Source organism: Camelus dromedarius, chromosome 17, assembly GCF_036321535.1.
Source record: "Camelus dromedarius isolate mCamDro1 chromosome 17, mCamDro1.pat, whole genome shotgun sequence".
In the NCBI taxonomy this organism is placed as follows: domain Eukaryota; kingdom Metazoa; phylum Chordata; class Mammalia; order Artiodactyla; family Camelidae; genus Camelus; species Camelus dromedarius.
The window spans coordinates 2,708,196-2,733,397 of NC_087452.1; the positions used below are offsets into that span (position 1 = coordinate 2,708,196).

The window sequence follows — 25,202 nt, forward strand, 5'->3', positions numbered from 1 at the left end:
TTGGAGGGTATCTGCAAGCCAGGGTCCTGCTCCCCACTCCCCGGTGTGCAGGCCACCCCCCAACCACACTCACCAGACAGGTCCCTCCCGTAGGACACGAGTTTGCAGGCTCTGTGGTCACACCCACCCTGTGCTGAGGACCAGCTGTGTGCCAGGCTCTGGGGTAAGTGCTCTCCTGCCTCCTCCCCGCCCCTCCTCGGCTCAGCCCGAGGACACTCCTGCCAGCTCTGCCACTTTCCCAGGAAGAAATGAGTGGCAGAGCTGAGACCTGAACCCACGCAGCACAGTGCCAGCCCGCGGCCTGACCACCGCGACACAGCGGTCCGGCTTGTGCAAAGAATGCCAACTCCAAAGCCAGATGCCAAGCTTCCAAATCTGCCTTTGCCCCCAATTACCGTATTTCTTAACCACTCTGTGCCTCAGTTTCTTCACCTGCAATGGGATAACAATGCTATCCCAGGACGCCAGGAGGATTAAGGGAGCTGATACTTCTGGAGCCAGGAGGCGGCTGGCCCACGGACGTGCTCTAGGGAAACAGGACCACTGGGCACCCAAGTGGGCACCCCGAGGCCCAGCCTTAGCCAGCACGGGGGTGTTGAGCCCTAGCGTGGCCGTCTTTCTTTTTCCCTTTTTCTGTATTTTTTAAGTTACTGCTGTGCTGGCTGCCAGTTTTAAATGCCAGCACGTAAAACACAAAGTGCCTGTGCATGAAAATCTGAGCCCCAGGACAGAGAATGCGGCCACCCTGGGCCAGCTCCCCGCACAGCCGCTATGGCCGGAGCCAAGTGGGGGCCACATGGATGGGGTCTGTGTGTCTGACGGGGGCAGGCTATCCACAGCCCTGGGCACGGCTCCCCCATTGTCATCGCTGGTGCTCCTGCCTGGCTTCCCAGGCACCCGAATCTGTGGCCCCACCGATGCCCACATACACCCCATCACTGCAGAGGTCCACCCCCACCCAGATGGCACCGAGTCCCCCTCCCCATGTGCCCTGGACCACAGAGCCAACGTCAGAGCCTTTCCTCTCCCAGTATCACCTGGGCCTGCGGGCTCCAGGGTAGGCCCTGAGCATCTCGGCATTTACAGGCACTTCCGGAGCCCACTCCCAATGTCAGGCCTCAGCCCAGGACGCCACTGAGCCAGGCAGCACTGACTTGGGTGCCCCGAGATGCCTGGCTAAGCTGACTCTGCTCAAATACTTCCCAGGATAGGGAGCTCACTCCTTCCCTGGTAACTTAATCTGGGTCTCAGTGGCTGTGTCCGGTCCTCACACTGGCAGGACCTGCTCTCCTGTGACACCTTCCCACCCCATAGGCCCTCATGCACTCTGTGTCCGCAGACCCATCTGCCCCCTTGCCCTTGGACAGCCAGCTCCTCAGGGGATGGGCTGTCTAGACCCATTTCCAACCCAGCTGCCCCTACTAGGAACATCCTGGGATGTCCCTGACTCTTCTAAGCTGAACCCAGAATCTAGGAGGATCTGAGGAGGCAATGAAGAGGGAACAGTCACCTCCATTATTCCGAGCTCCAGATCTTGGTTAAGGTGACCAACCCTGGCAGCCACTTCACAGGGATGACTCCTACTGAACTCACCTCAGCCCCTCCCCACAATGAGTCTGGCACAGATGATTTTGTGGCCCAAGTATGAGAGTTGACATCCGCCCCTCTTTCCATCTTCCTGAGTTACATTCAATATGTTTTAACAGAGATTCAATGATTCAACTTCTTTGGTAACCGACAAGCTCCATGTCACGCAGAAACCCTGACCAACAGCAAAGCAACAACAGATTCAAGCAGCAGGAGGCCAAGGGCAGAGCCCTGTGCCCAACGCCGGAGCCCCAGGCAAGCTGCCCTGCAGCATCTCTGTGAGAGCCGCCCGGCGCCCCTCCCTGGCCACCTACCTTTCGGCCCGCCTCGTTATTGTGTAAGTTCATGAGGGTCCGGGCGTTCTGCTTGATCTCCCGTGCATCCACAAAAACCTTGGCGAAGCCGATGCCATAGCGGATGTCGGCAGAGCAGCCACCCCACTTCCAGCCCTCGTCCCGGTGGTACTGGCCTTGCTTCTCCTTGTCGCAGCCACAGTCGCTCAGGTTGCCCTGGGTACAGGCCGCGGTGATGGCGTGGGCCACGCCGGCCGCGATGATGGCGTAGGTGAAGGCAGCCTCCCGGCTCCCTGTGAGGACGAGAGTGGAGAGACGGGGTTCAGGCCCGGGCGCCCTGGGATGAGACGGGAGGCTGAGCTCACTGGAGGGGGCTGCGCAGACTGACCGAGCGCCCACTGCTGAGTCCGAGAACGCTCTGTCCCGAGCAAGCCCATCACGCGACGCACGTCCCCTCCCCAGTCGCTGAAAGCCCTCGGGGAGTCGACCGGGCAGAGGGGGACAGGAGCGTGCAGGCCAGCCGCCCCGCCTCCAGGTCAGACGAGGGACCCCTCTGCGGACTGCCACTCGCTCTCCACCACGCCGATGTGGCCGTGGCCGTGGCCGTGCACACGCGCAACACTCACAGCACCTGGTGACACACTGTAAAGCAGCTTCTAAACGCCCACAGTGTACACGGGCCCTGCGGCCAGAGGCCCGGGGAGGGCAGAGCTCAGCAGCAGCGCGCACGCTTAGCGCGCCTCCCTGTGTCTCAGTCTCCTCGCTGTGAAGCGGGGACACAGCCATCGTCCCTTTTCCACGGGGATGACAGGGAACAACAAGAGGTAAGAGTCTGTTGGTGGAAAGCGCTCGGCTCCTGGCCTGGCTTGTCACACCTGCCTGGCACGGCAGCTCCTGTGCTGGTGGCTCTGCTATCGCTGCTGTGTGTCACCTGCCGTGTAAAGGTCTGTCCCCTCCTCTGCTCCGGGGCCCCCTCACTAGGCTGTGAGCATCTCCCGACAAAGCCAGGACCTGCCTCCTCACATCTGCCTCCGCGGGCCTCAGTGCGACACAGAAGACGAGGGCGGCAGAGGGGAGAGGGGACCACCCGCGGGCAGGTGGGGGGATGCCCCTCCGCAGGTCTTCCCGTTCTGTGGGGACTAGGAACTACCAGGAAGGACTTACCCCAGCCCTGCAGGATGGCACTGGGGCAGTAAGCGGGGCAGAAGGGTCCTGAGCAGCTGGTACAGGAGCCGGGACCCAGGTGGGGAGTCACCCAGGCCTGGTGCAGTATCGGCGCCACCCGGCATCCCTGGGTCAGAGCAGCACCCCTGCCCGGGATGGAGGGGAACCACGCCCCGCGTGAGGTGTGCCCCGAGCCGGGCTCAGCGAGCGCCCCGCAGGGAGAGGCCCAGAAGGAAGGGAGCAGTCTGGAGGAAGTGCTTCAGGAGGCTGGGGATGGGTGGCCGAGGAGGCAGGGGAGACAGCAACCTCCAAGTTGCTTCAAGCCCCGGGTCACTGTGAGCCGGACTCAGGCAGACCTTTCCTCACCCACCCCTTACTCACCCTACGGACCTCCTCACCCAGGCCGCTGAGACACAAGCAGCCCGGACCCCTGCCCCCGGGCACCACCCGCCCACCTGCGGACACACAGGCCTGTGCACCTGCTGGACCGACGGCCTCACCGTGCCACCGCCTGGCTCTGGCATCTACTGGCAGCCCTGTTAACACAGGGACTCTGGAGCCCAAATGCCAGGTTCAAATCCCAGCTCTGCCCCTGACTGACTGGGACCTGGACAAGTTCCTTCTCCTCTGAGCCTCGGTCCCCAGGCACCAGCTCACACGACTGTGCCTCAAACACACAAGAAAAGACTACACCCGAGGAGACAGCCAGCAGTGAGATCGTGGACACCAGGGAAAGAGTAATCAGACTCAGGGTGCACAGCAAGTAGGCCCGGGGGGAGGGGGTCCCTGTCCCACCGCCTTCTAGCTGGGTGGCCTTGGGTGAGTTACCTAACTGCTCTGGGCTCCAGTTCCTCCACTATAAAATAGGATGACAACCACCTACTTTATTTAGGGAGGTCGAGAGGACTAGAAAAAATTAAAAAGGTAAAGCATTGAGCAAGGAGCATGGCACGAGAGAGTGACCCTAGCGATCAGATTCATTGCAATTCTATGGTTGGTGGTGATAACGGTTCCTTCTAAGAAGTCTGTGAGGGAAGGAGCAGGGGTCTTCATTTGTTGAAGACACTAAGGCCAAGAGAAAAGTCTGGCCCGCCCAGGCCACCCAGCAGGCGGGCAGCAGAGCTGAGCTGCCCGCTTGGCCTCCGGATACCCAGCGCAGACCAAGAACCATCCCCAGGAATCAAATGACCGCAAATGGTAGCGGCCCTGCCGGCAGCGGAAGGGATACTGTATGCCTTTATCAGACCCAAGACAGAGCAGCAAATTGAGAGGTGTGGGAGCCAGACCTGAGACATGCCCTCCCCCCAGGCTCCTTCCCGGGGTGGGGCTGGGGGCAGCGCTCGGGCTGCCAGCCCAGCACTCCTTGTCGCCATTCTGTACGTGGACTCCACCACCCAGAGGGTAGTGATCCCCAGGTCTGAGCCCCTGGGCAGTGCAGATGCCCAGGGAAAGATGACGAATCGAACACAACAGTGATGGCGGTGGCCTCTGTTCCCACTCGGGGTCCCCGGCACATCCCAAGGTGGGTGGGGACAGGCAGCTGCACCCTGCGCACATGCAACTGCCCTGAGGTCAGGGTGCTCCCCTAGACCAGACCAAAAGCCCCCTCCCCACAATCTGGCCCTCACCTCCGCACCCACTGTCCCTGAGAAACACAGAGACCAGTATTCACAGCTTTTGAGCTCTCGGGGACCAGGCACTGGCTGCTCACGTCCAGTGCTTCCAGATGCTAAAGACTGACTGCTGACTCCTGCCATGACCTTGATGTGGGCCCTGCCCATCATGTTAGACTTGGACTGCCCAGGCTCTCCCACATCCCCCTCCTCACTGACCACCAGGGAAGCCGCCCTGGGTGGTAGGCTGGTGGTGTCACTCATGTCAGGCCTGTTAACCTCTTTAAGCCTCAGTTGCTGCCTCCGTGAAATGGGCATGATAACAGCATCAATATATCAAGGGCTAGTGAGTGGACCGAACCCCAGAACCCAGGGAAGTTTCTGTGCCGAGCACAGCGCCCGGCGCGGGGTGAGCGCTCCGTACCCACCAGCATTGCTGCTGTTATTATCACGATTTCACCTCATCATGCTCCGTGACGCCCTGCAGGACACAGCCTCGCCCAGAGGCAAGCACAGGGGGCTGATCCAGCACCTGGCTCCCCAGCCAGACTTGGGGTTCATGAGGGAGCAGCCCCCACGACAGTGCGTGAACGATGATTGAATGAGCAGACCTCACTTCCAACCCCAACTGCCACAAGCTGAGTGACCTCGGGCAAGTCACTGGGCCTCTCTGAACCTAGATTTCCGTACCTGTGAATCTCACCCACTGGGAGAAGACGTAGCTGTCACCTGGCACGTGGCTGCTGCGTAACTGAATGGTAGTATTAGAATGATTATATCTGATGGAATTACAAGCACCACTGGGAGGTGCAGACAGAAACTTCCCCACTTTGGTTTTCCCCATAGCCCTCCTGCCGTTTGAGACTGATTTATTGTCTGTTCCCCACACCACACCCACCACTCCTGCTGCCTCCACAACATAATGCCTTTGAAGCCAACACTTTGTCATGTGCCCTGTCATGTCCCCGGATATTACTGATGCATAGTAGGCACTCAGTAAATACCTGTTGAATGAATAGATGAATGAATGAATGAACGAACGAACGAATGAATGAAAGCTCCGAACAGTGACCAAAACCCAGGGGAGCTTTATTTAGTGCTTCTTACTTGCCAGGCTTCACGCTGGGCAATTTGGGAAACTGCTCTGCTCACCTGTTCCCAGGAACGCCGCCCGACCCAGGTTCCAAGAGGCTCTGACCAGGCAGGTGCGGAGCCGTGATGAACCCACCTGCTCAGTACAACCTTGCCCAGGGCCTCAGCACAGCCATGAACCTGGGCTTCATGCTATTTGTGGGGAGAGAGGGTGGAAAGAAAGTAATCTTCACGGAGCACCTGCTACGTGCCAGACCCATACTTGGAGGCTCTGTCGCGTGGACACCGCTCCCTACAGTTTTACAGATGAAGAAACCAGGGCTCTGAGAAGTAAGCGGATTCACTGCAGCCGCCAACCCCGAAACGGGCCAGAACTGGGATTCCAGGCCCACGCGGGCAGCGTCCTCCCACGATCCCAGCCACCTTCCTTCCCAGGTCCGCACGGCGTGGGAAAGCCCACAGTTGAGAGAGATTCTTTTGACTTAATGCAGCCATCCTTATCCAAAAGCCTTGATTTTTGCCATTCAATTGTTACCAGTTCAGACATCAATAAATAATTTATAAGTCCCATTCAAATGGGAAGGCTTTCTGAGAGCAGGATTTGAAAGCAGAGAGAAGGTAGACAAGGGTCCCAGAATCTTAAAATCTCAGTCTCTCCATGTGAGAGGCCACATTAAGCTCCAACCAGCCACGCCCCCTTCACCCACCCCAGGCAAGTGGCGATTTCTCGTTTTGCCTGACTGGGAACTGAGCCTCAGGGAGGTGACTTGCTCAAGCAGAGCCAGGATGCAAACCCAGTGGTCATATGCCGCCTCCAACCAGCGCGGAGGACACCCCGGACCCTGACCATGCTCCGTACTCCAGGGATGACCCCCTCTCAGCCTGGGGAAGCCCCTCCAGGTGATTTCCCAGTCCTGCCTCATTTGTCTCTTCCTGCATGTCTGCAAAGGCGGGTCTAAGATGTCTGTTTCACTGCTGCAGAAACAGAAGGAGGTGACAGGCCCAGTGGCACGTGGTTGGTAATAAGAGCAGCAAAGTCATAAAATGCTTACTGTCTGCCAGTCTCCTCCCTAAGCACTCAATATAGATCAACCTGCTTAGCTGGCAACAACCCTATGGGATGGGGAGCTTTTATCTCCATTTTACAGATGGGGAGATTGAGGCCCAGAGGGGTGATGGAGCCTGACAAGGATTCAACCCTAATCAGCCTGGATCCAGAGTCCAACCCAGCCTCCTGCCTTGAGGTCATGATACCTGCTCCAGCCCTCCTGACCCCTGGCTCTTTCCCAAACCTACCACGTGGGGTCAGTCAGCAGAGAACCCCGGGCTCGGCTGTTGTTAACCACGCTCCCTCCAGGAACAGACCCAGCGTCGCCTGCCTTGACCATCAACCTCTCCCTCTTGTCCACGAGCAGAGGAAGGACCTCCATCACACCTGCTTCCCGGCGGCCTCCTTGACCAAGCCATGTGCCCCGTCCCTTCACTCAACAGACATTTCTTGAGTGCCTCCTATATGCCAGGCACCGTGCTGGGGGCTGGGGAACCAGAGAGGAGGGATTCAGGCGTGGCCTGTCCTTCTGGGGAGACAGATAGCAAGACCACGTGACTCAGGGGCAGCTGAGGACTCTGCAGAACACAGAACACGGAGGGGACAGGGACAGGGTGGGGTGAGCAGGGGCAGTGTGGGGTGGTGCCTTTTGATCAGGGAGGAGCCAGCCATGAGGCTGAGGGGGTCCAGGCCAACAGGCAGCCCCTGCGATGGGCTGACGTGATGTGGGCAGTGGCGGGAGGAGGTGAGGCTGTAGAGGGCAGTGCAGAGCCTGCCTGCCCCACCATCCTGTCTCGGGCAGAGGTCCCTCCTGTCCCCAGAATCAGAGGAAAGTCTCCCAGAGCCACAGACATAAAGCCCGCCAGTTCCTCCTGGAACAATACGTTCACAGAGGCCAGGAGACTTGCCCAGGGTCCCCAGTCACTCAGCGAGACCAGGGGGATGGGGACCAGGGTCTCCCGGCTCCCAGCACGGAGTCCTGCCCTCACCTGCACCACGTGCTCCTACATCTTCACCACGATCCGCCTGCATCTCCAGGTGATTTTCCATCCAGAAGCTCAGGTGGCTTCAGCCCAGAACTTGGGTAAGATGGAGGCTATCAGTCCCTCCTCCCGGCTCCTTCCTCAGTTGGGTGACCCTCAGCAAGGGCTCTCGTGCCCGGCCTCAGCTTCCCCATCTGTGAAATGGGAACCACCAGGACACTGCCCAGCTGCCCTGAAGATGAACTGAAGCCCCTGTATGCAGAGAGGCCCAGCTCCCTAGAAGGTGCTCGCTAAAGGCCAGTGTTATCACTGGGGTGAACCTGCGGAGCCCGGCTGACGCCCTCCACGCATGCCAGCTCCATAACGATCCCGGCGGGTACAGAGGAAATAAACTGATGTCCGAGCCTGCCCGAAAGATTCCATTCCACCGCCCTGTGCGGCCACTGCAAATGGTTTGCACCGGAATATTATCTGGGTGTATTTACGGTATCTTACTGGAAACCACAAAGTGCATTGTATTTTTTTTTTCTTTTGCTATTTAAAGCCAATGGGTCAGAGAGTGAGCAATCTGCAGTGACACCGGCTGAAATATATGATGATTTGGAAAATATACAGATGGAAAAATGTTGCTTTTGCCAGCCCCACGGCATGGCGCTCATAGCCCTTCTGGGCCCAGAGGGCCCCATCGGGCTGTCTCCGTCCAGAGGAACTAGGGAGCTCTGGACGAACAAACAGAAGAACTGGGGGTGCAGGGAGCATGTGTTTGGGCCGAGCCCAGCTGAGGTAACAAGCCCATGGAGATGGAATCTGGGCCCCCAACCTCTGCCCTTGTCTCCCACCTCGGTTCCATCCAAGGATCTCTCTTCCCAGTGAGCAAGACCAGAGCGCAGTGCCAACCACCAGTCAAGGGTCAACAAATGCCCCTTCCTGCCTCCAAGCCCTTGTACACGCTGTTCCCTCAGTCTGCAAATGCCCTTCCTCCCCAGTCTGCCTGGTGAGAGGCCAAGTAGCCTGGTGGTTTCCAAGCAGGGCCCCGGGGTTGGGGGGCACAGTGATAAAGGTGGGTTTGCAAACTGGTTCCACTTCAGGGTGGTAGATCTCTCGTGGCCTCAGTTTCTTCCTCTGTAAAATGGGAATAATAAAGCACCTGCCTCTGAAGGCTGTTAGGAAGATAAAGCAAACCAAGGCCCCAGGCCACGTCTGGAAGGGCTCCAGCAGCAGCAGCTCTTATTGGGTGCCTTACTGGTTAACCGTGCCCACCAAGATGCAGCTCCAGGGTCCCCTCTCCTGGGGCCATCCTGACACACGCTCCTTGGCACGTGGCCCAGCACCTTCTCCATCCTTATTCTGTGTCGGACTGAAAGATCTGGAAGATGGATCTCTCCCCACGAGTCTGTGGGCAACAGGATCATTTATCCGTGAAGCCCCCACAGTCGAATGTGTGAGACTGTGTGTGTGAAAGTGTGTGAGTGTGTGTCCGCCGATCCTACAAAAGCCGGCAAGAGAACATTACAACAAAAGACTCATCTCAAAGAATAGTGTCAGGAGAGCTAAAACCCAGGATGAACTGAGGCTTGCAGAAAAAAAAATGCCAACGAGACAAAAAGGCCTTTGTTAGCTGCGTTCTAAGCAAGAACGGGTAAAGAATAGGTCTCGGGCTCCGGCGAGATGGCGTATTGTGAGGAACCGGCAGAGAGAGGGCCAGACTGCCCCTCGCCGCCGACTTTCTCACCGGAAAGGGCTTCGAATCGTCCCTCCAAGGAGGCATTCGCTTGCCAGGCATGTGCTCCGGCCAGTCTCCCAGCCCGAGACGGGAGAGGAGATGGAGCCACTGTGTGAGGCACACGGATTCCCAGATGTGGGATCCTGAGCTGCCGGGGGGAGCGCTCCGGAGGGGAAGTGCTGAACCGGGGCAGAAGCAGAAGCCCAGAAATGCTTCCTAGGTCCCCGGCGTGTAGATAGAGAAGGGTGGTCCCCAGGGCCTGAATCCTAGGTCATAGGTGCCCTTTCCTGGAAAAACTCCGCAGGGGAATACCCAACAGGAGGTCGTGAGTATTTGAAAAAGAATAAAGCCATCCCCAGGAGCTCACATCAGGAAATCACCATTTCTCTGCTGACAGTGATGCTGGAGACATAGCCGATTTCTATTCATGCTGAGGATCTGATCGTCTTCCCACATCCCGTCTCTCCCCGGAGGCAGGGAGAGAGATTCTCCGGATAGCTCCCATCCCAGGCCAACCAGAGTCTGTACACAAAACCCTGCGGATGGGGACAGATTCACCCCCACCTCTCTCTCCAGCCTCTTTCCACCCTCCTTAGCCCGCACACTAGAGCCAGGTGCCCGGACCACTCTGGACCCCTGGCTCTGGCTGGGTCACACCTGCAGGTCTTCCTCGGCAGCTCCTCCCTACCTCACCCCTCCCTTTCCGGGTTGTGGCCTCCAATGTGAGGTGACCCTGCAGGCAGCCCACCTCGCTCCAAGTCCAACACCATCCACCCAGTGCCCTCACCTCTTCTACCAGATCCCAGAGCACATTGCGGCCCCGATGTTGCTGTCTGTCCCCACCAGTGAGCGCCCGAGGGCAGCCCCTGTGGTCAATTCATCAGCCATTTACCATATGGAAGATGCTAGTAAATATCTGTGGGAGGAGCGGGTGGGGTATAGCTCAGTGGTAAAGCACATGCATGAGGTCCTGGGTTCAAGCCCCAGTACCTCCATTTAAATAGATAGAACTTAATGATCACCGCCCCCCAAAAAGTTAAAAATTAAAAAAAATTTTAAATCTATGGAAGGAAGGAATGAATGGGTAGACACACTGGGGCAGGGGTGGGGGGTGATTCCTATGAGCACTTAACTAACATTTCAACCAAATGCACCTGGGAAAAACAAATTTAAGATGCTGTATGTGCGGGAGTATAAACTGGCGCCGCCACTATGGGGAAAAAAAGTATGGAGGTTCCCCCTCAAATTAACAATAGAGCAGCCCTATAGCAGCTCTCCTTCTGGGTGTTTAGCCAGAGAAGATGAAAATGCTAACTCAGAAATGCATCTGTACCCCCACGTTCGTCACAGTTTACTCACAACAGCCGAGACACGGACACAACCTGAGTGTCCATCGCGGGAAGGAGGGATAAAGAAGACGCAGTCTGTATATGTGCAAGGGACCATCACTCAGCCGTAAAAAAAAACAAAAAAGGAAATCCTGCCATTGCAACAACGTGGATGGACCTTGAGGGCCTTATGCTACGTGAGATAGGCTGGACAGAGAAAGACAAATACTGTATGGTCTCACTTATGTGTGGAATCTTAGAAAAATTTGCACAAAGGAACGCCACATGTATGCTTCAGATACAGTGCCTCTTTGCTCTGCGTGGTGCAGCGCTGCCGTACGTTCAGCCACGCCCGCGCGCGCATGTTAGACGTTGTTGTAGAGAAAGCCAGGGATTTTGAATTTTGTGGCTGATTTAAGGGACTTTGGAGAGTAACGTTGACTAGAATTGACCTCACTGCCCACGTCCAAATCAGAGACTAGAACGTGCCTCTTCGTCGACCTTGGGGAAGGATGCCAGACTTGGGGGTGGGTGAATAGCCTTTCTGTGGATTCCTGGTTAGTCCCAAACCACAGTATGCGCATGGTCAATCTGTGAGGGTCTCCAGCACAGCTTCCTGGTGTGGGTGCTTCTAAACAGCAGTTCCGCCAGGTGGTCAGTGAGTCTGAGGTCAGAGGAGAGCAGGAAAGCCTGCTCAAGGTGCTCTCTTGTCTGCAGGACTTATCAGAGCCTTTAATACACTGGCTTCCTCTCAAGCAGGGAATACAGCACGCTGAGTTCCCAAATTTATCATCCAAGGAGCCCTCTTTTTTTTCCCTGGAGCAGCAGGTTGGGGCAGGGAGGGGTGGAGACCAATGTTCTACTGAACAGATGGGGGACAGTTCCTCCTGAGTCAGGCCATGGTGGGTGGGGGTCCCCCCAAGGCCTTCACCTAGTCAACATTTGACCCCATCTGAAGCCAACGCAAATGTGGGAGGGGAGCTAACAGAACGCTGGGCCGACATGGATCAAGATGCTACATGCAGGGATGAACATTCAGCCTTGTATTCTGGGTCAGAAAGGAAAAGCGTTCACCCAACAAAGAGAGTAGAGCGCATCCCGTGTGTGCGGTGCACTCAGACCTGTGCCCTAAGACAGGCAAGACCCCCAAGGGCTCGGGGCAGCTGGACGTGCCGGCAGAGAGGAGCCGGCCTGCCTGGGGATCAGGCCTCTCTCCATGTGTTGCCCGAGACCCTGCTGTGTGCCAGGCTGTGGGCCAGGGGCTGGGGGAGGCGGGGAGAAGACGACTGACAGGTGTGGGCTCCCTGGACCTCCCTGGGGCCGAGGACCCGTGCCGGGGAACAGTCTCGCAAAAGTAAGCAAAGTCACTTGTGAAAGTGGTAAGTGCTGTAAAGACAACAGCACAGGGTGACCTGCCGGGGAGGCCGTCTCAGGCCTCCGAGATGGTCAAGGAAGGCCTCCTGGAGGAGGTGGCATTTGGGTGGAGACCTGCATAACGCTGGGGTGTGCACGTTACCTGCCATCACTCAGCAGCCTCTCCCTGTCGCTGTTCCGCTCTGGCCCCTGTTCCAGAAGGAGTGGGAACAGGGGTCTGCACCAGCACCCAGGGGTGCCCGCAGCCACAGAGTCCTTGTGGCTGGGGAGACCCAAGGACAATACAGCTGTGATTTCTGGGGCTCATCCTGGGCGCCAGGCATGGTTCTGGATGCCTCGTGGGGATAAGCAATCTCAGCCACCCGCCACCTGTGACTTGGCTACTGTTGTCACTGCTGTTCAGCCGTGGCCCACGGCTGGGAAGGGGGGAAGCCCGGGAAAGCAGCAGCGGGCGGCTTCAGGGCTGCCCTGTCACACGGCGCTGCCGCACAAACGAGCAGATCAGAGAGGAGGCGCCGTGGAGTAGCGCAGTGACGCAGGGGAAACACAGCAAAGGGAGGCGCAGCTGGGGACGGGGTCCACACTGCATAGCGGGCCCGGCCAGGGGCTGACACGCAGGCCGAGGATGGAATGACGGAAGAGCATCCAGGCAAACGGAACAGCTGGGGCAAAGGCCCTGGGGCAGGAAGCACTTTGTCATGCTTGAGGGTGGGAAGTGGGTGACAGACCTGGCGTGGAGAAGGGGTCGGGGTGCCGGTCCCAGGCGGCTGCAAAGGACCAGGGGGCCTGTTGGCATTTTATTCTTAGAGCAACAGGAAGGGCTTCACATGGGGGGACACCGTGGTCACAGCGACACTGGGGAGCTTCTTTGCCGGGTGCTGCGTGGCTGGGGAAGTGGGGTACACTAGGGGGCTGAGGTAGTTGGGCACAGCTCCCTGAAGGTGGAGATTTGAACCAGGAGGCAATAGTGGAGGCGGTAAGACGTGGACAGACTGAGGGATATATTTTGTAAGTAGAGCCCAAATGGTGAGCTTAGATGAGAAATAGGACCAATGGCTTCTCATTCTATTGTGCACCTTCCCTGTCCTGCTGCACCAGGAATACAGTCTTGAGCAGGCATTCCCAGTTCCCTGAGTTCTTCTTCACAGGAGACAGGCAGGTGGGCCTCCCGGGAGGGCAAAGGGGCCTCCTCTGACAGCTAACCCGCCAGGTGCCAGCGTCTGACATCCTTAGAATGCTGCTGCCACCTGGCCAGGTGGGCTACGTGACGCGGATGCCCGGGCTTGTCCTGCTGACCCACCTCCCTGGGGCCCTGCCTGATGCAGCCCTCGCTCCTCCGCCCGTGACACAGATGACCACGACGGCCAGACCTGACGGGAGAACACACAACCTGACGGAAACGTGGGCAAAAAGCGCCAACAGGCAACTCACAGAAGAGTAAACACTCAGCTCAGCAAATACAGAGGAAGAGCTTCGACCGCATCGCTGCTCGGGGAAACACACATCAAGATGACAGGGAGAAAGCATCTGATACTCATCCTCCAGGCCAAAATGAAGACACCTGAACAACCCCGAGTGCTGGAAAGGCCGCGGGTCACTGCCACCGGCTGGGGGCGTGGCACGTGGCCCAGTCACTGAAGAAACCAGGTCCGTCCTCGTGCCCTGAGACCAACAACTCCATTTCCCAAGATGTGCCCAAGAGAAGCATACACGTGGCGCCCAGAGATGCACACAGGGAGGCCTGTGGTGGCACCGTCAGTGACGGCCCAGACGCCCACAACCGAGGCGTGGTGCACAGATGTGTCTGTTTACCACGGCTGAAAGCAACCGACGGCCGCTACGGGGAACCACACAGATGAGCTCTGTTAACAGCAAAGGGGAGAAAGTAAATTCCGAAAGACTGCCGGTAGCATGGTGGCTTCCCCTTATAAAATTAAATGCAACTCAAACTAAACCATGTACTTCTGGGGGACAAATCAACAGGACAAATTAGACATAAACAAGCAAGGATGGGAAAGGTAAGGCTCAGGAGAGAGAGTGTGGCTTCGGAGGGAGAGGAGGCACGAGGGACGCTCACAGGGGTGGGTTCAAACCACCTGTCCCTGATCCAGCTGCGTGCTGGTGGTGGACTTGAGCAAACTGCATTTGGAGGTATGATCTTTAAAGAGGTGATCAGCGTAAATGAGGCCAGTAGGGCGAGCCCTCTTCCAACCTGACTGGCATCCTTAGGAGATTAGGAAACAGACGTCAGGGCACGTGCACAGAAGGAAGACCGAGTGAGGACATAGCAGGGAGGCAGCCGTCTACAAGCCAAGCAGAGGGGCCTCAGAAGAAACCAACCCTGTGGCACCTTGATCTTGGACCTCCAGCTTCCAGGACTGCGTGTGAGCTGCCCAGCCTGTGGTCCCCTGCTCCGGCCACCACGCTGCCTGGGAGCCCTGTGGGCAGCCCTGCTCCCCAGGAGACGGTTTGGGGCAGCCCCCAGGCCTCGCCAACAGAAGCTCTGCTGTCTGTGGCCCCCGTGACGGTTTGGGAGGGACAGGCGTCTAGCCCTGCTTGTGGGTGCAGTCAGAGTGAGCCGCGGGGCTTCGCGGCTGCTGCCCCTGGAAGGTACGGCTCGTTCCTGCAGGCCTGGGGCCTGGTGCTGCGAGGAGGCCCACACCTGCTCTGAGGGCCGGTGTGGCCCTGACTTCCGTCACTGAGGCGCACACAGTCCCCTTCCCACCTTGGGTGGCGCACGCTGGGTTTCGGCTTCTGTTGTCCACGGGGACCAGGCCTGGTCCTGCCACGGCCCTCTCCTCTGGTCCCAGCAGTAAAATCCAGAACACTCACTGGGGGTGGGGCAGAGCCAGGATCACAGTGGGGGCTGAGGACGTGGAAGAAGGCGGGCCTTTGGGTCTCCTGACAGGATGCAGAGCCTACGCTGCCCACCCCGAGGTCCATTTTCTCCTTCATCCTCAGTCTCAGAGCCTTGTCTCGCAGCTGCACAAACAAAAGACTACATTTCCCAGCTTCCCTTGCAGCTAGGTGTGGTCACGTGACTGGGTCCTGGCCAATGGGGTCTGAGCGGGAGAGTGGGTGGAGCTTCTGGGATGTCTCTTCAAAGGCAGGTGATGTGCCCTGATGCCCAGAGGGTGGACTTGATGGCCAGACCCCCCAAAGTCAATGACTACACTCCTGACCCCTCACCCCTACAAGGCAGCCCCTGTTGGCTGGTCATTCGCAGAAAAAGGCAACCCCCAGGGGCAGAGCCCTGAGGAAGAGCCCAGAAAGCATAACTCTGAGGCTTGCTTCCTGGTGTCCTGGGGCAGCACGCCCATTTACACAGGAGGAAACCAGGGCTCAGGGGGCAGTGACAGCTCGGACACGCAGGGGTCTCGTCTTGACCCACTCTTCCTCTGCTCCCACTGCCACCACCTGTGAAGCCCAGGCCAGGGGAACTCCTTCCTAACTGGCCTCCACATCATCAGTGTCTCTCGATCCTGGCAGCTCATGGCCAAAGCCACAGCCACCGTCACCTCCTGCCAGGAGACTGGACTAGCTTTCTAACTCCCTCTGTTACCCTCTCATTCCCCTGCACTCCATTCACCAGAGGAAAATCCAAACCCCTGACTCGGCCAGACAGATGTCACACTGTCCACCTCCTGACCGCTTTTCTGACCTCTGAGCCTTCCTCTTCCCCCTTCTCTCACTGCACTCCAGTCACACTGCCCTCCCCACTGTTCCCCAAACTACCAAACGCATTCCTGCCTCAGGGCCTTTGCACTTGCTGTCCCCTTTGTCTTCCCCTAGACATGCTTGTGGCTCACCTCCTAGAGGCCTTCCCTGACCACGGAGGTTGAAAGAGCAGCTTCCAGCCACAGTGGGCACTCAAATTTTTTGTGAATCAATGATTAACGACGAATGAGTGAATGAATTTTGTACCCACTCCAATGACTCTTCCAGAACTCCTATTAGATTGAATCATACAATGTTGCTATTTTACAGGGCCTAATACTGTTGAATAGTGGCGATTTCATGTGGTGTGACCTTACCTTGGCAGTCATGCCCATTCTCAAAATTCCCCAATCGTCCCTCCACCTAGAAATTGAAACTGCTCAGACTGACCCCACACACCGCCTGGCTCCAGCTCCCAGTCCCTTCCAGGCCCCTCAGGCTTATTGCCCTAGCATCGCAATCCAAGAGGTTTTCTTGGCTTCTGTTTGCTTAAATTCCCTGAGGCAACCTCTCTTACCCAGGTCCACCTCTCGAAGAATGCTCCTTGCCCCAGGCCCCTGCTGCTCCTCAGTGTACACTGGTGGTGCATATCAGTGGTATTCCCCGCCTCTGCCTGCTGTGGGTCCCTCGACTGGACAACTCTGGGCAGCAGAGGCTCCCTCGTCCTGGGGCTCCCTGTGCCGAGCCCTCCTGTCGACCCCTGCAGGCACTATTACAACAGGCTGGCTATTCCAAGACTGGGAGCGGTGCTGGGCCCCTCACTTTTGTTGACCTTGGGCAGGCTGACCTGAGCCTCAGCTTCCTCATCTGTAACATCTCACATGTCAGCAGAGACACAGTCTAAAATAATGCCAGAATATGACATTGAATATGACTGGCCCCTGCGTGTCTGAATATGAAATAATGACAGGGGTGTGGACAGAAGGCAGAAAAGCCACAGGGATGATAAGGGTGAGCTCACAAGGTGGCATTTCAGGGACTGGAGTCCCAGTGTTGATGTCCCCTCCTGGCATGGGCTGGGGTGGTCCCAGCCTCTCTCTGGGCCTCAGTTCTCCAGCTGAAAGGTGAGTCCTGCCCAAGGTTGAGAAGAGGGAGACAGGAGGGTGGTATAGACAAAATCCTACATCTCAAAGGACGTGCATGCGGAGCGGAGGCTGCTGCCTCCTGCCGCCCTCACCCTGCACCTGGGATCCCAGGCCCCTCGGGTGTGAGTAGGAAGGTGCCTACAGAAGATGGTGACGAACAAGCCTGGCAGCAGGACCGCCATGTTGCTGCTCCTCCTTCCGAGAAGAAGGGGAAGAAAATATTTCCGGGGAAGGGGCAGGGGAGCCCTGACCCCCATGAGCTGGCATTCCCAGTGGGCTGGGAACAGATGCAGACGGTGCCTGATGCTTGGCTGGTGGGATAGAGCTTAGTGGTGAGAGGGGACTTCAGGGGAAGCTGCGGGAGACCTGGGTGCTGGTGGGGAGTGACATTCTCGGAGAACAGGGTGGGGTCTGGAGCTGTGGGAGAGGCAGAGAAGTTCATGGTGCCTAGGCCCCAGAGCAGGACCCACTGTTGTGTGCTTGGGAAACAGGGCGAGGCTGGGTGGGCGGGGGAGCAGAGAGATGGAATGAAGAGGAGGGCAGAGGGCTGCAGGCGGCCGATGACCAGTGGGGATTTCATTCTGAAATGAAGGGAAGCCTCCAAAGAGTTTATGCAGAGAAATGGCAGGATTGATTTCCATTTACAAAGGACAACCCTGCAGGAGGGGCTATAGGATGGTGGGTGGTGGGGGAAGCAGGTGGGGGAGGGGGTGCCCAGGGGCCCAGAGATGCCAACTGGGTGCCCTGAGGGGAAGGGAGTGAGGACAGGGAGCAGTGGCTGGATTTTGGGTGCATCTTTTCAGCATGAGCTGGATTTGCTGATGCTGGGGCTGAGAGAGAGAACTCGGGGGTGCCCTCTGAGCCGTCAGGCAGGCCAGGTGGACCACTCTAGCCCAGCAGCCCCGAGGCTGCCCTGACTTTCAAGGAAGTTCATGGCTTGGCTCAGAAGTGAGCCTGGGGTTCCCAGCCCCCTTGTCCAGATGCACAAAAGCAAGAAGTCACACAACATGGCCTTCCCCATACCAACCGAGGCCTCCCGGCAACCAACATTATCCCCAGGCCCTGCCCACCAGGCTTTCCTCACAATTGCTCTGGAAACCAAATGGGTGGCCCAACACTCCACGTGCACACACGTGTGTATATATCCGTGTGTGTACGTGCATGTCTGCACAACCCAGCATCCCCATAAAACAAGGGCTGGAAATGCAAACGTCCACAGTGGCCAGGAAAGTCGTATAAAGTGACTGGGTGGCAATGGAGAGAGGTGGGGACTGCGGCAGGGAATGAGCTGCCCGGCTGCACACACAGGCACAACATCTTAGTTATGTGGGCACAGGTGTAAGCTATCAGGAGCGCTGCCACTTTTTCAAAAGAAGCCAGAAATTCCAATTTTTAGGTAAAACAGAGAATCTTTAAAATGTGGGCTTCAATTTAAAAAACAGGACCAGTGCTGTATCCATCAGCCAGTTTGCATTCGGGCCAGTGGTGGCTAGTTTGCAACCAAGCCAGGAACGGCTCGGGTGGTGTGGGCCCTCGTCAGGAGACCCGAACTCACGCTGCGGCAGCTGCCAGACCCCACATCTGGGGCCCTCCCACCTGGGGCAGGCATGAGGGTCTCCCCATCGCCTGAGCCCTGCTGGGGTGTCTGGGTGAGCACGTACCCACTTTGAGCTCCTTCCCGAAGACGGTGCGCTCCCCCAGCGCCGAGCAGTTCCAGCGGCCATTGCGGAACTGAAACTGACACTCGTCCAGGCCCATTTGCGAGCCTTCTCCTATGACGATGATGGCGTCGGGCCGGCTCTGGCAGATCGCCCGCTGTCTGGGAGCCAGGCCTGGGATCTTGTTACAGATGATGCTCGCGCCCAGAGCTACCACTGAGGAGAAGCCGCTGTAGCAGGGGACACGGAGAGACGGAGCGTTAGGCTAGCAAGGTGCGGAGCACAGCCTACAGGCCCTCCCTGGGTGACCAGCCTCGCCCCCCTCCACGGCTCCCAGCAGGGGTCTCCCAACCTTTTTGATCCTGCACCCCAGCCCATGTTCATTCATTGATACTTCCCGTCCGTGTGTGCACAACGTGGATGTTAAACTAGTGAGGCCTGATTTCTTTTTTAGACCCAAAGAAAGACGACGCGTGTCACAAACATTGTCAAGTGGACTAAGCCAGTTGTCTTTGCATCTCAGGGAGGATTTAATTGAGAGGAAGCTTAGAATCACACAAAGTGGATTGTTTAGGAATCATCTCTGTGGGGTAAAGTTGCAATGCAAGCCAGGGAAAGGTAACCACCAGGTGTCACGCAGCGATGGCCTCTGAAAGGGTGGTGGGTGCACGGATGTTCATTAAAGAAGAACCCCTGCTCGCACATGTTAAATGTGTATAAAGCATGTGTGTGTATTATCACAAAAACGCCTTTAAAAAGCAGTTGCAAACAGAAGTTCTAGTGTCTCCTCCCCGCATGCCAGTGCAGTACGTGTGTCCCACTCTGGACACAACTGGCCTAGAGGATGCTTACAACTCCTGCAATGAGGTTTCCTGTCCTCCGAACCCACTCACTGCACAGACCCATACAAGACACCTATCAGAGCACAGGCTCCCAGGCACCATGCCTGGAGATGAGCCAGGCCCTGCCCTGGAGGGGCTACAGCAGGAGATGATGCACATGTCACAAGTGAACGCAGCAGGCCGTTCGGTGACGTACACTGCAAAGAAAGTCAACAAAGATGCTGGGAGGGCCAGCAGGGGTGGGTCTGGGGGGGAAGGGAGAGGGGCCGCTTTAGCTGGGGTGAGATGGCAGCTGAAACCCAATGGTCCGCAGCCAGCCATGGGAAGGTCTGGGGCAGAGTATTCTGGGCAGAGGGAACAGAAGATGCAAAGTCCTGGGAGGGGAACACGTTTGGGACCACCACGGATCAGAAAGAACCACACAGGCTGATCCAGTACCAAGGCTCAGGGAGGGGAGGGTCTGGGAGAGGAGACGGCCCAAGACTAGAATTTTCTCAGAAGCATCAAAAAGCACTGAAGGGCTGTACGCAGGTTATGGACAGGATCCCATCCCTCCGGCCCCATGGGGGAGAGGACTGCGGGGCTCCAGACAGGAGCAGGGAGAGCGGGGAGGCCAGAGGCGGTGGCCTGGCCTTGGTGGCAGTGGCGGGGGTGGTTGCAGATGCAGCTGACCAAACTTGCTGATGGACGAGGTGGAGCTGAGGAGAGGGGTGGGGAAGGGTACAAGGGACAGAGAGGCATCAGTGTGACTCGTATCTGGCATGAGGAGGGGTGCATTTCCTAGTATCTAGATAACTCCAAACAAGCTCCAATGGTAACCGTGATGATGCAGGTAGCCCTCCCTTTGCACAAAGATGACCCACTCGTCGGGGCTTCCTTTTGGACCATCGTTTAAACGTCATCAAGCACCCTCTGAAAGAGAAGACCTCACTCTGGTTATAACAGTAAGAGCTCCCACTCACGCAGGCTGCAGCCATCCGCAGGGCGAGCGAGGTGCCTTGCTTTCCTTCCAGCCCAGGCTCAGCCATGGGAAGTTGTTTTGGAATTCGAGTTTCTTAAAGCGAGGGTCCCCTGGCCAACAGCACAGGAGATGAGGTGACCCCCTCCTCTCCAAGTGCATAACTGGCCACTCCTGCCCTGTCTCCCTCTGCTCCTGCCACACGCCAGCCCCGTTCCTGCCTCGGGTCCTGGATCCTTGCTGGTCCCTCTCCCTGGAAGCTCTGTCACTGCCTGGGTTCACATGCTTGGCTTCTTGCCATCACCCTTGTAACCTCAAGGGTCACCTCCCTGACCGTCCCAGCGAAGGAACCTGCCTCCGCACCCAATCCCTCCTAACTTTCCATCACAGCCTGTTTTATTTACTTAATACTCTCGATTACTCATGGGCTTCTGAGATGTTTTAATGGACCTGTGTGTTTTTGATTTGTGTGCTCACTGCTGTATCACTCGTTTCTCATCAGCCCATGAGCTCTTTGAGGACAGGGAAGCTGTCTGCTGGTTCGCTAGATGGCTACTGAGTGAACTGGGCACAGAGCTTCAACAACGCCACTCAAGGTGACTGTGCCATGGCAGGTGCCCCCAAATTGCCTTGGATGCACCAGTGGGCGCCTGCTGCGTCCCTGTGCTGCGCCAAGGCGATGTGCCAGTCGCCACCACAAGCGCCAGCCACACGGCCTCTCTCAACAGCCGCCTCGGGCGGGAGTTGCCATGTCCACTGCGCCTGTCCACTTCACAGGACTAGAAAGCAGGGCTCACAGAGGCTGAGATCTGGAGGCTACCGGGGCAAGGATCTGGAACGGGAGCCTGGCGAGAGCTCTCAGTCATTATCTCAGCCACTAAAATAGAGTCTAACGCAGAGCTAAACTCTTTGGAAGGTCTGAGGAAGAGGCAGCATAGAATGATTAAGTCAAATGGAGATGTTCTGGCCACAAGTCAGGAGGAACCTCTGAACACCCAGCTGGCCACCAGGAACTCCCTCCAGCAGCAGGCCGTAAGGACCTGTTAGGGTCGGGAGCGCACAGCAACCACAGGCTGGCAGCCAAGCATCCAGGCCGGGGGTGCCATCCAGATTTTCTTCCCCTAGAACCTGTGTGACCCTGGGCAAGTCACACCCCCTCTCTGTGCTTCAGTGTTCCCATCACTAAAAGGAAGATGTTAATTAGATCTCACTTCCTAGGGCTGTCGAAAAATTAAGTGGGTTAAAACACAGGAAGAGTTCAGAAAGTGACAGTAACTACTCAAGAAATGAGCTGCTGTAACAGTTACTATTACTGGATCTGATTGTTACAAGAGGCTGGTGCTCGTCACCTGAACTACCTAAATAAAATAAATATAACCCCCGAAGCCCTGCCATCAGTAGGGGGAACTGGAAGGCCTCTCCAGAACCATGGGACTTTACCTCTCATGCCCATTTTAAAGATGGATAACCCGAGGTGCAGAGAGCAGCAGGCTTGGCCCCAAACCACTCTGCAACTCCTCCCGACCTGGCCCTCTCCCCGCCCCAAAGGGCGGCCGCGGGGCGGAAGGCCGGGCGCCCTCGGTGCCTCCCTCCCACCCTCCCTCCCTCCCTCCCTCCGGGCAGCCGGGCCCCTGCGGGGACTGTGAGGTCTCGGCGCCGGCGGGAGGTCGGGCGGGCGGGGCGGCCAGGGGAGGTTATTTTCTGTTGTTTTCCCTTTCTCTCTCGGCTCCCGGGTCCCTCCGCCCCGTTTCTAATTAAAAAGGAGATAAAGCCGCACGCGGCCTGCGCCAATCAGCCCCACCGGCTTCCTGGATGCTGGATGCGCGCGGGGCGGCAGGGCGCGGGCCAAGATGAAGATTAAAGCAGGGGAAAAAAAGAAAAACCACCCAGACGCGGGCGAATCAATAACACTTAAAACACACCGGCAGGCAGGCAGCGGGCGACCCCGCAGCCGCCTCTCGGCCCGCGGTCAGGGCTGGCAGCCGCCTCGTCAGCTCTGCGCGCACCTGCTTGCCGCCCGGCCGGCCGGTCAACTTGCGAAATCCCCGCTCCAGAGCCGCGGGGTGGCGAAGCGGGGACTGGGAGTGACAAAACACAAAGGACCCACCACACGCACCCTGGCCGCTGCTCCCCAAGCGGAGCAGAGCTGGGGGAGTAGCTTGCGTGAAACCTGCCAAGGTGGCCCGCGAGCGTCAGAACCTCTACCCATCCCCACAGCCCCCTCCCCCACCCCTCTGGGCTCCACGCGCATTATCTCCGAAGTACAAAGGGTGACCGTGCAAATGCAGCTCCAAGACGCGTCCCGAGTCGCCCCCTCCCACCTTCCAGCCAGAGCGCCGCCCCGGCCCCACCTCCTAGAAATGCTGGGGTGAGGCGGCAAGGGCTGCTCCGCGGGCCCGCCGGCCGCCTCGGGTGCCCAGTTTTAGGGGGCGGGGTGTCCCGCCTCTCTCTGGCGCTAGCTCTGCGAGCTTGTCTCCCTAGATGTCTCGGGCCATCTCCTGTCCTACCTTTGTGTGCATGTTAGGATGGTTGGCGCTGTCCCCTTGGCCTGGGATAGGGCTCTGGGAGTCTGAGGGCCCTTGGACATCGGGTGGTGGCAAGGCTCTGAGCAGCGGGTACCTGTTCCCTGTTCACGGACGGCCCCGCCTACCAGCCGGGGACTGCCCTGTACTAGGAGCGGCCGTGCCCGCGCCTCTGTGTACAGAGTTCCTCTCCCGCTCCGGGGGCTGAGCTCCCTGGGAGCGGCTGTGGTCCCTGGCTGGGTGTTTCTGCTGGACTTGCTGTTCCCATGCCCTGGTCTGAAGGGTCCCTGGTGAGAGGCTAGCCCTTTGCAGCGGCTAGTCCTCTTCAGAGTCCCCCAAGCCGAAGCGTACCTGCTGGCTGGCCCCGGTTCTGGGGGTTTCCAGCCTTAGGCGTTCTCGGGATGGCCGGTCCCCCTGCCCCTGTCTCTGGAGCAGCACCCGCCCCTGGGGCTCCCGCCTGAGGGGGACCTTTGTGCGCCCACCGCTCCCGCACCGCGCCCACCCAGCCTCTCCGAGAAGCCAAGTAAGTTGGTGGCCGGCGGCGGCTCGCGGGCGGCGCAACCGCTCCCCGGGCTACGCCAAGTTTGTCGGGACGCGCGTGCAGGGGGTGTGAGCGGCCCTTACCCGATCCGGAGGTAGACCATGCCCAGGCTGAGAAAGAGGTGGCCCAGGCAGCGCCGCGCTTTCCGGTTCATAGTCCCCGCTGGCCGCCGGGGCCGCGGGCCGGGCTGTGCTGATCCCGCGGGCCGGCCCTGGCGGGGCAATCAACATAGCCCGCCCGGGAGGCACGGGCCGAGGCTTCCCGGGGCCGTCTGTCGTGCGCCCGTCCGCGCGCTCGGCGCCTGAGCCTCGCCGGGAGCGCGGGAGCCACGGAGCGGGAGGAGGGAGGGAGGCGCGAGCGCGCGGCGCGGGGCAACGCCGGGCTGCGCACGAGCGGCCGGTGCAAGTGTGCGAGGCGCGGAGAGTGCGGGGGCGCTGCAGCCGCCCGCCCCCGCCCCTCCCTCCTTTCTGCCGTCCCTCCCCCGCCCCCTTCCCCCGCCCGCCTCCCCGGAGCGCCCGCCCCGCGCCCCCGCGCCCGCGGGACAGGGCCGCCTGCTCCAAGCGCGCTCATGCTTGCCCCACGCGTTCCCGCGGCGCCCCCTCCCGGCTTAGAGGCGCCAAGCCGGGGTGGGGGGCGGTGGGAGTCCTCACGACCCCCACCCCGCGCTAACTCATAAGTTGCGGGACGAGCGGACGCCCAGGGACTGTCCTCGGGTTGGAGGGAAATCAGGACTCGGCCGAGAACTCTCGCGCCCTGGCCTGCCTCCCCGTCCCCGCCACCTGGCCGAAAGCACCCAGCTGGGGGCTGTTAGGCGCACTCGGGTTCCCCTCTCGCGGCTTCCAGCCCAGCGTCAGGGGAGAGCGCCCCCTTCCGCACGGCTACTGGCGGAACGGGGATAATTGGCTCAGCGTATTCCTCCCCACCCCCGTCTAGTCGAGGCGGGGCGGCAGGTGGGTGCCCAGGTGGGACAGCCTCCTCTTGAATCGCGCTCCTAGAAGACAGTCGAAGTCGGGCTGAGGCCTGGATGCCCCGCATGCAACCAAGACGTGGGGCGCCCGAGCCGCCGGAGGGCTCCGGGCGCAGCTGCTGCTCAGCGCGCGCTCGCGGCGACACCTGGCGGGCGCGGCCGGCGGTGCAGCTTGGCCTCGCTCCCAGGGACAGCGTCCGGGCTGACCAGCCGTCCTGATCCCTTCCTGTGATACTCCCCAGTCCCGGGAGCGAGGGGCTGTTGGACTCAAGTTTCAGGTGAAGGAATTGAGGCTCACGGACGCGAAGGTGTTTTCCCAAAGTCACCAGCTGGTGAGTGGCAGGGCCAATTGGATACAAGGCCCACCTGACTCTAGTGAAAGCCCCTCCCCACACCTGCCTGTCTTTCTTAATTGCTTTTCTAAATCACATACGATCCCTGAAAGCCACGATCCATGCGTTCATTCCCATTCTACAGATGTCTGTGCCAGGCACCAAGGTGGGCACCACAGATGCGGTAAGGAACAAAGACAATACCCTTCTCTCTGGAGCTGGTGAGGGAGGCAGACCAGAGATCAACAAATACGTAACTGCAGACGTCACAGGTGCCAGTGAGGATGGTAACACGGGGTGGTGGGAGAGACAGCGCTGGGTGCTGGAGGGCTGACTCCAGATCTGAGAGGTGGCGCCCCAGCTGAGACCTACAGG

At 58.7% G+C, this 25,202-nt stretch overlaps 1 protein-coding gene across 1 annotated transcript in view; it reads right to left on the minus strand.

Moving 5' to 3' along the window:
- Positions 1–23,898, minus strand: part of WNT7A (Wnt family member 7A) — a 58,276-nt gene extending 34,378 nt beyond the window's left edge. The window contains exons 1-3 of the mRNA XM_031471005.2: positions 23,612–23,898; positions 18,669–18,895; positions 1,902–2,173 (exon numbers count right to left, since the gene is read on the minus strand). Of these exons, the coding sequence (XP_031326865.1) occupies positions 1,902–2,173; positions 18,669–18,895; positions 23,612–23,682 (570 nt within the window). The 5' untranslated portion in view covers positions 23,683–23,898. The remainder of the gene's footprint in view (positions 1–1,901; positions 2,174–18,668; positions 18,896–23,611) is intronic.
- Between the last annotated feature and the right edge of the window lie 1,304 nt (positions 23,899–25,202).